The sequence below is a fragment of the Neovison vison genome, chromosome 7 (assembly GCF_020171115.1).
Source record: "Neovison vison isolate M4711 chromosome 7, ASM_NN_V1, whole genome shotgun sequence".
NCBI lineage: Eukaryota > Metazoa > Chordata > Mammalia > Carnivora > Mustelidae > Neogale > Neogale vison.
Window position 1 is genome coordinate 100,966,909 of NC_058097.1, and position 10,124 is coordinate 100,977,032.

Consider the following 10,124-nt stretch of genomic DNA (forward strand, 5'->3'; position numbering starts at 1 on the left):
GGGGTGTTCTGCCTGCACATCTGGAACTCTAGATCACCCCAGGGAGGAAACAGACTGGACTCAGCGTGTTGGATACCTCTGTGTTTCTAGAAGAATTTATCTCGTGCTTTTGGTGCATTTCCCCAGTTAAAACAGAAGGTACATTCTGAGTAAATCCAGTGCCACAAGTGTTTTCCAGCGCTGCTGTTTATTGACGGAGGGGAGGCTACAGAGCGCAGAAGCGGCTGAACCAGGTCCCTTCAGCTTCTCTGAGCTCCGTTCCTGCCTGGGGGGCCCCTGCGGCTCCTGTGCTCCCCACGCACCCTGCCCTGCAGGCCCCGGGAAGAACGCGGATGGGGCAGACACGCTGCTCTGAAGTTTGGGTGTGCGCTAGTCTGGGGGGTGCAAAGGCAGGAGCGGCTCTGAAGCTGGGAGGTTCTCAGGCACTGCAGCGTCCTCTGTCCCGGGCGGGGGCGGCGCTAAGTCGCGGGTACTGGGCCCGCGGAGAGCAGCGCTCACCTGGGCCGTCCCGTGGGTCCTCGGCCAGCTGCCTGCATGAGATAAGGGGTCGGTCCTCGGCCGGCTGCCTGCATGAGATATGGGGTCGCTCGCACCCACCTCCCACGGAAGAAATGTTCAAGGGCTTGTGGGTGCTCGGCTGGGGAGTGCAGAGCAGAGGCCGAGAGGAAGTGTGCCCGGATCCTCCGGTGTGTGGTGGGCGTGATACGTCAGCAAGGTTTTTCTGTAAAGACCAGTGTTGATCCCAGAGCTTGAAATTATTAATCTGAAAATACAAAACGGTTTCAACTTCTCCTGTCTTACAGTGACGAACACGACGCCATCATTTAAGGAAAGGCAAGGACCCACGGCAAGAAGATTGGGAACAGCCCTCTCTCACTTGTGGTGACGGCCACGCGCCTGCTGTACAACGTATCGCGAAAAGGGTCTGGGTTTCTACATTGTGTCTGAAACAGGTAGTTAATGTTGACTAACAAGAGACAAGTCCTCCCCTTCAGCGTAGCCCTGGTCACCCTAAGGCGTGACTAACGACCTCCTCCCCAAAGGGCACCCCCCCCTTCGGACCTTGGCATTTTCACGCTGACGCCGCGGAGCAGAAAGCACAGGGAAGCCGCAGCTCTTCCAGCTCAGTACTCGGGTTTTGAAACCAACGGCACTGCCCCAGCCCCCGCTCAAAGCTAGACGCATCGACAGCCTCGGCCCCGCCGGGGAGCCCGTTCCTCCTGCAGCCTCCTCTGGGCTCCGGGTGGTTGGTGTAGGTCAGGGGAACGGCCGTGCTGACCAAGGGTTTAAAGCGGCTGTGAGAACAGTGGCCTTGCCGGAAACTGCACGGCTGACCCTGGAGTGGGACCCCGTAATGCAGTGGGACCCCCCACCCCCGGCTCACGGCTGCGTTACTACCCCAGGAGGGCGCCCCTCCCCTACAGCAGGATGCTGCTGCATTCTTGTGCACTGTTGATTTTACTCCGATTTGGGGAAATTAGTATACTAAAAAAACCTTTGTACTGGGATTAGAGTCTTCAGTTTTTAAAAACAGAAACTTACGAGTCCTGAGGCCCCTCATCTCCCGTGGAGGGCACCCGGCTCTGTTGTGCTGACAGCAGCGTCCATCCACGGAGGTCCAAGGGTTCGGCTTTATGGTTTAGATTACAGCAGCGAAAACTCAGGGTCCAGTTTGACAAAAAGAAAGAAAATAAAAAGTATTTAGTCCACCTAAGTGACCACCCAGGCTAGGCTGTACTTCATTAAAATGGCATTTCTGTTTCTGCTAATTCAGAAATAGCTTAGATGTCCAAATGACCCTGCGTCTACACCGAACAGGGTTTAAGTGTAACTTGGGACCAGCTTTTGGCTTTCAGAGAACGCCATGAATTTCCTATGAAAGAGCCATTTCTCCTCTGCATCACGGTCCACGGACGTGAGGACCAGGGGACAGGGCGGGTCTGTGAGACACACACTGCGGCAGGAAGCCACGGAAGCACGGGGCAGCCCCGGCTGCAGAAAGGGGGGCCGTGGTCGTGACCTGACAGCGCCGCTGGCTCTCACTGTGAAATCCACTCACGCTCTGAGAACATGCTTCCGTCTGGAGTCCCACGAGGGCCTTTCAGTCGTCCGTTTCCTGCCTGCTTCCCACTTCAGGGCTTGGGGTCCATCAGAACCTGGAAGCCGGGCCTGACTCTGCCTGTTAGAAGAAATGCCGTTAAATGCCTTTCCAGCTGCCTTTGGGTCTAAAAACTGTCTTCCGTGTCAGGAAGCTGGAGCGCGGCTCCCTCCGGCCCCCGTGCGGAAACGGGGAGTTGGGGGCAGCACCACGGCTCCCACGTGGCCCCCACGTTCTAAGCCTAAATTCCTGTCCTCGGTGTGTTTGCTTCCGCAGATGCGCACTTCTGTTTGCTTCCTTGAGAATGTGTCCACTTGAAGAGCTGCTAGAATCCAATCTGGACTGTAGGTCATTCAAACCATGAGCATTTCCCCCACAGATAAGAGCTGCCAATATATCAGTAGGAATTTTGTATTTTTCAGGAGACAAACTTAAAGCAGATTCCTTTTCTCTTTTATCATAATAATCAACTTTTGGTATTTCACTGTTACTGAGATCTATTTTTAGAATAAAATTTTGTTCTTCATTTAAGAGCTTTTTGTGTGTGGTTTTGCTTCAATTTCCTCAAACTCCAGAGAAATGAAAAGCCCCAGGTAAAGAGGCCTACACTGTAGGGGTCCAGCGACACAGAAGGGTCAGCAGGCTCACCTGAAACCCTGGGAGCAGCAGAAATCGCATCAGGGCCACCCCAGACTCCCGGAACAGCAACGTTTGACAAGCCGGGCTCAGGACACACTGTTCACACTGCTTCCTGCTTCTGCCGGGAAGAATTAGAAGAACAGGTACGTTCATGTGAGCAATCTCCATCAGCGACACAACATCCCTCAACATACAGACCCGCACACAGGACTGAGGTGACCGCTAGGGACCAGAGACTGAAGTGGGGGGCTTGCAACAAGCAGCACTTGGTCTGGAGAGGGCAGAGGATGTCCCACCTACAGAAGCAGGGCCGAGGAGGGGGCTGTCTCCACTGGGACCCACCGCAGCTCTGCCTCGTTCCCAGCCTCGGGAGAACCTGACCTGCACCGGAGCCTGGTCCGTCCCTGCACAGACAAGGGGGCTGAGCCGGTCTGGCGGCCACAGCCCAGCCACAGCTGAGACCAGCTCTGCCGAGACCGAGTCCACAAGAAACAGATTCAACAGACCAGTGAGGAGTAAAAGTACTCTCTAGGCTCCACGTGGGGCTTGAACTCATGACGTTCTGAGATCAGGAGTCACAGGCTCTACTGACGCAGACAGCGGGGGCCTCCTCCACCTGAAACTCATTTTAAAAAGCCAGCATTAGGGCGCCTGGGTGGCTCAGTGGGTTAAGCCTCAGTCTTTGGCTCAGGTCATGATCTCAGGGTCCTGGGATCGAGCCCCACATCGGCCTCTGCTCAGCAGGGAACCTGCTTCCCCGCCCCCCGCCTGCCTCTCTGCCCACTTATGATCTCTGTCAAATAAATAAAATCTTTAAAAAAAAAACCAGCATTACCATAATACTGAAGCCAGAAAGGGAGAAACCAGAGGGGCACCTGGGTGGCCCAGTGGGTTAAAGCCTCTGCCTTCAGCTCAGGTCATGATCCCAGACTCCTGGGATTGAGACCCACATCGGGCTCTCTGCTCAGCAGAGAGCCTGCTTCCTCCTCCCTCTGTCTCTGGCTGCCTCTCTGCCTATTTGTGATCTCTCTGTCAAATAAAATCTTGGTAATAAAAAGAGAAACCAAAAAACTTGAAGGTAAATCCCCCAAATATAAATGCCAGCATTTTTTCCTACTGACAGAAGCCAGCCCATGCACAGGCTCACTTACCAGACTCCTCGGGGATCCATCCCTGGGATGCAGGGATGGTCTGGCGCGCACAAATGAATCCGTGGGATACACAGCACTAACGGATTGCCATCATTCCGTCCTGGTTCTTGGAGACCCAAAAGCATCTAAATTCAACATGTGTTCATGATAAAACCTTAGGGAAGCGGTGTCATTCCATAGAGTGACGTCCCTGTAGGATAGGCCTCCAGCGGCCCTCAGAATCTGCAGATCAGGGTCCCGAGGGAGGTGAAGTGACCACGACCACACCCCAGAAGTCCAGGCATGGCAGTCTCAGCACACAACATGTTTCATAAACAGAAAATCCCAAAGACCTCCACCAAAACCTGGTAGAGCGGATGCATAAACTCAATGAAGCTGAGGACACAATCAACATTCCAAGAACAGCAACATTTCTACACACAGACAGCAAAAGTATCTGAAAAATAAAGATCCCATTTACAACAGCATCAGAAACAAAATACTCAGCGTTACATGTCAATGTTGAAGAGCTCTACCCTGAAAACCACCAGACACTGGTGAGAGATGCCGAAAGTATTAAAGAGAGCGAAGGCATCCTGTGTTCATGGACTGGTCCGTTTACACTAACAAAGCCCATAATGTATCGTCCTCTGAAAGCTGGTACCCATCCTACATTTCCAACCTTGTTTCCCATTACTCACCTTCATTTTCCAAAAATGCTTCACGCACTTGTCTTTCTTCATATTTCCCCCCACCTGGGAAGTGCTTACCAACAGCTCCGTTCTCCAGCTCTGCACACTCTAGTCTCACCTAATCCCCAATGCCCGCCTGCACGCACGCGCATCAACGGAACAAAATCGAGAGCCTGGACATGGACCCTCAGCTCTACGGTCAACTCATTTTCAACAAACCAGGAAAGAATGTCCAATGGAAAAAAGACGGTCTCTTCAACAAATGGTGGTGGGAACACAGGACAGCCACAGGCAGAAAGAAACTGGACCATTTCCTCACACCACACACGAGAATAGACTCAAAATGGTTGAAAGACCTCAATGTGAGACAGGAATCCATCACGGTCCTAGAGAACACAGGCAGCAACCTCTTCGACCTCAGCCGCAGCAACTTCTTCCTAGAAACATCGCCAAAGGCCAGAGCACAAGGGCCAAAATGAACTATCGGGACTTCATCGAGGTAGAAAGCCTCTGTACAGCAAAGGAAATAGTCAAGAAAATGAAAAGATAACTGCAGAGTAGGAGAATATATTCTCAAACGACATAACAGATAAAGGGCTAGAATCCAAAATCCATAAAGATCTTACAAAACTCAAGCCCCCCACAAAATGAATAATCCAATTAAAAAATGGGCAGAGGACATTTCCCAAAGACAACATCCAGTTGGCCAACAGACACATGAAAAAGTGCTCTGCATCACTCGGCATCAGGGAAATACAAATCAAAACCACAATGAGATACCACCTCACACCAGTCAGAATGGCTAAAATCAACAAGTCAGGAAATGACAGATGCTGGCGAGGATGCGGAGAAAGGGGAACCTCCTACACTGTTGGTGGGAATGCAAGCTGGTGCAGCCACTCTGGAAAACAGCATGGAGGTTCCTCAAAAAGTTCAACATAGAGCTACCCTATGACCCAGCAATCGCACTACTGGGCATTTACCTAAAGAATATAAAAATACTAATTCAGAAGTGTGCACCGCAAAGTCTACGGCAGCGTTTTCAACAAGACCTAAATCATGGAGAGTGCCGAATGTCCAGCGACAGCAAAGTGGGCAGAGACGCGGTCTGTATGCACACGGTGGAGTATCCGCCGTCAAGCACGAGCCCTGCAGCCGGCCGGCTGGAGCTGGAGAGTCTATCCCAGGCAATGTCAGGTCCGACAAAGACAAGTACCGTCTGATTTCACTCCTGTGGAATTTAGGAAAAACACACGAGCCAAGGAAAAAAGAAAAGAAACTGAGAGGCAAACCAAGAAACAGACTGACCTACAGAGAACACGTGGACAGTCCCCAGAGCGGACGCGGGCCAGGGGTGGGGACGGAGGCGGGTGCCTGCCGCACTGAGCCCCGGGACGTGTCTGGAAACGCGGAGTCCTGGTCCTGTCCGCCAGAAGCTGATACTACGTTGGGTTAACTAATGAATTAAAAACAGAATGACGGACTCCCCCTCTCCCGAATGTGACGTGAACTCCCCACAGCTCTGAACGTGGAGCTTGCCGCTGTCCGGACTGGCATCTGCCCGCAGAGCCTGCGTACCCCGCGCCCCCACGGTGGCGCTCAGGGGCTTTCGTTCAGGCGCTGCTCCCCATGCGACAACGCATATTCCTGGCGCCTCTGTCCCCTGCAAGCCCGTCACTCCTCTCCGTGCCTGCCCTCGTGCCTTCTCACCTTCAGTGTCTGTACAACACCCAGTCCCTCCGCAGCAGGCTAGAGCACGGGTGAGCCCAGCAATCACGACGCCTGCAAACAGAAGAGCGTCGTGGAGAGCTGGAATTCTGGGGGGACACGGCCGTGCACGTGGTCCCGGCAAGTGCCATGCAGGTTCCGTGCCCGGTGAGGACAGAGAAGGCTTTAGTCTCCGTGGAACTCTGCAGCTACTGTGATGAGTTTTCAGAGAAAAACCCTCAGGTATTTACCTACGGACTTGGAATTGCAGAGCTCCAAGGCCTACTGTCCAGGCACAGAGTACGCGGAGCGACACACACGCACAATGCGTGGTCAGCTAGCGGGGTCCCCACTGGAGAGACCGCAGGTCCTGGCGGGGAGCCAACCCTGGTGCAGTCTCTGCATCGATCCAGGCTCCACCTTTAAGACACGGCAGCAGCCCTGCCAGAGGGGCGCGCAATGGCTCCGGCGACGCGGCTGGGGGACAGGACTGCTGCCCCTGCCGTGAGCGGAGCCCGCTGACGGAGTGGGTCCCACGTGCAGACCCACGTGCCACCCTGCTTACCCTCCTGACCCACGGGAAGGGCAGACACGGGCCCTCGGAGAAAAGCTGAGGGCAGAGGGAGAAAGGGCCCGCCAGGCCTTCTGACTCCAGGGAAGCCCCGGCCCTGCTCCCCTCACACCGAGCAGCACCGCCACGCGGCTGGCAAGATGTGACCACGACTGGGTCATGGGTTAAAAGCACGAGAACTCCCAGACTGAGACCTGCCGGGCACCACCGGGAAGACGCCAGGTCCCTGCACAAATAGCAGCGGTCGCGGTTCTCCTGCTTCTGCTAAGCCAATCGCACGGTTCCGCCCACCAGCCAGGCCGTGACCGTGCAGGCCGCTGCGGGCTCGTGCGGCCCAGTGAGCAACCCCGATGGCACCCAGCTCAGGACGGAAAAGGAATGAAGTCCTCACACAGACAAGAAAATGTCACCGTCATCACCGAAAAAGACTGGACGACAACAGAGGTGGAAGCCTCCGCACACCAGATCCCAGGAGACTTTTCTCCTTGGTGACGGAAGTACCGGCAACCAAGGCGGCCGACGTCACCGAAGCGCAGCGCGAACGGCAGGCCCCCTCACTCCCACACACACAGAAGGGGAAAGACAGGGCGCAACTCCCCAGTCTCCCTCCCGAAAGCACCAGGACCGCAGACGGCTGCGCCGAGCCTACTTCCGCGACGGAAGGACTGCCAGGTGGTCAGCCTGCCCCCACCCCGCCCGGCCCCGGGGCCAGTCCTTCCAGGATTGACGTGTGAATTCACGTTACCATTCACGGACACTCGGGGCTCTGATGACACGCACGTGTCCCTGCCACCGTCGCTGATGTGCGAAGACCGCACGATCACGGCCGACGGCCGGCCGGGTCTGCATCCGGAGGTCACGGCCGCCCCGCCCGGACGCTATAAAAAGCAAACACTGCCCCCCGCGTGGCAGAGGACCAAGATGCCACCAAACTCCTTCATCAAACCGACCCCAGCGCTCTGGCTGCAGCGTGACGGCCAGAAAGGGAAGCGCATCGAAGCGCCTCCCTGCACACCGACCTCCGGCTGCAAAGTGGCGGGACGGCAGGGCGCGCGGCACGTGCACTTCGAAGGGGCGGACACACACGGGCAGACCCAAGCAGCCGTACGCTTCTCGGCGTGAGCAGCACGGACTGCGGCTGCCGCCGCTGCTGAAATCCGCAGTGCGACGTGGACATAGACACCTCATGGAGCTGCCGGACCACAGGGATGCGCCCCGGCCGGGACTTCTGGGAACGAGCAACACCGCTTGTCAGCAGCAGAAACGGCCGCACGACTCAGTCGAGGGCTATTTTCCAATGACTAAAGCATCATGGTTCTCGATGACACGCGGGTTCAAGATCCATCCAGAGTGCAGTGTTCCCCAAGGAGTCTTAATCCATTTGACCCTTAAACACCACCGGTTTGATGGTCATGGGTCTACTTAGAATGTGAATTTTTTTTTCAATGATTACATAAACGTGTAGTGTCGATACACTACAATACTGTAACTGTGTTTTATGGTTTTTTTTTTTTTAAGACTGATTTTATTTATGTGACAGAGAGAGTGAGAGCAGGAACACAAGCAAGGAGGTAGCAGAGGAGAAGCAGACTCCCCGCTGAGCAGGGAGCCCCATGCAGGGCTCGATCCCAGGACCCTGAGACCATGACCTGAGCCAAAGGCAGGGGCTTAATGACTGTGCGCCCACACGCCCCTCCTTATGGTTTTTTGATTCTTTCTTGCTCTAGTATGATTTAAGAATACAGCATGTAATACACAGAACATACACAATGTACGTATCAATCAACTGTTTATGAGTAAGGCTCCAGCCAAGAGTGGACTCTTAGTAGTTATATTTTGGGGAAGTCAGTAATTACAGATTTTCACCCATGCTGGGGGACCAGTGCCCGTAACCCTCGTATTGTCTGAAGGGGCAGCGGTGTAAGAGAAAACAAAAGCTCATCTAACAGTGAAAGGCTTGGTGGTTGCTAGGGGTTGGTGAGCAGGAAGGGACGAACAGGAGGCACAATTTTTAAACTTAAATACTTTAAGACCACTGATAAAATTTTACAGTCCACATTCCAAATACCTTTCAAAAGTTTTGGTGTAACATCAAAAAGAATATCCACAATGACTGGAAAATTCTCCTTCCCTTTGTAAATACATCCCCTGAGATGCTGACCTTTCTTCATGAACTGCAACAAAGGCAACACGTTACAGAAGATTAGAAGCAGAAGCAGACACCAGAGTCCAGGCGTCTTCCATCAGGCCAGACATCAGAGCTTCGCCAGAATGTAATCGAGGCCATTCTGAATGTGAACTTTATACACAGTGATTTTTCTCGGGAAGTGCTACATTACCGTGTAGTGTGCGCTGCTTTTTGAAAAGGAATACTTATTTCATTCTCAAATGAAGCATGAAATACTGTGGAGATCCGCTGTGATCTCACGCGGCAGCTCAGCACGGGCAGACACAGCCGCGTGAACACGAGCTCCTCGGGGCCCTCAGGAACATCTGGGGCCATAAAGGGATTCTGAGACCAGGATGTTTGGAACCTCCTCCTCTGCATCGGGTTTCCTTCATATAGAAGGCTTCCAGAAAACAATGCCCATCTGTCTTCAAAGCTGACAGCCGGCTGTCCTCGGACTTACAGGCCAGCAGCCGACAAGGGAGGGCCGGGGGGCCGGCGGGGCCAGGAGCGGCCTGCTCGGCTCTGGTGCGTGGCTCTCTCTAGCCAGAGTGTGGGACACAGAGGGCGTCGGCCAGGGCCCTGGCAGAGGACTGACTACAATTTCCCCCACTTACATTAAGACGGTAAAGAAGAGCCATATATTTTTCAAACGGAAGTAAAATGACCGGAAGGTGCAGCTGAACAGGAGACGCAGAGGTGGCTGGGCCTCCCTCCCATCCGGCCCCCACAGCCGGCCCCGCGCGCGCCCCCGGTGCAGCCGAGGCGGGCAGAGAACCTCGCGCTCCCGCCAACGGCGCACGGCCTCCTCCTGACCAGAAGCCTTCCTGGGGACTTACCCCGCAACTTCGTGTCGTCCACACCGTATTACCACCGTAACGCTTCTCTTCCCTTTTTTCGGTATTTCTAGACCACAGCTGGCAAGTTATTTCAGATTGTCAAGAATCTCAAAAAACCGTCCAGCAAAACCTGAAAACCTGCTTGCGGCGGCCCCACAGTCACGCCTGTGCTGTCCGGGGCTCGACCGCAGCCAGACTGCAGCCGCGTGCGCCACGTCACCGAGCCCACAGCGGCACGTGGAGCAGACGCGGCTCACACGCGTGCTTGGGCTTCAGGGACA

The 10,124-nt window shown here is 54.5% G+C and overlaps 1 protein-coding gene and 1 long non-coding RNA gene across 4 annotated transcripts in view; one reads left to right on the forward strand and one right to left on the reverse strand.

The window, feature by feature from the left end:
- The window catches only part of TMEM123 (transmembrane protein 123), a 45,390-nt gene extending 42,761 nt beyond the window's left edge, over positions 1 to 2,629 (forward strand). The window contains exon 5 of the mRNA XM_044257778.1: positions 804 to 2,629. Within this exon, the coding sequence (XP_044113713.1) occupies positions 804 to 828 (25 nt within the window). The 3' untranslated portion in view covers positions 829 to 2,629. The remainder of the gene's footprint in view (positions 1 to 803) is intronic.
- Positions 171 to 3,398, reverse strand: LOC122912256. Of its 3 annotated transcripts, none has more exons than XR_006385590.1 (3): positions 3,034 to 3,398; positions 2,747 to 2,855; positions 171 to 2,179 (listed from the first exon to the last, which is right to left on the reverse strand). It is a non-coding gene; the product is annotated as an uncharacterized LOC122912256 (long non-coding RNA). The 3 variants fall into 3 exon arrangements; XR_006385591.1 differs by having other exon boundaries at positions 2,747 to 3,141; positions 3,244 to 3,258; XR_006385589.1 differs by having other exon boundaries at positions 2,747 to 3,398.
- Positions 3,399 to 10,124: the final 6,726 nt, after the last annotated feature.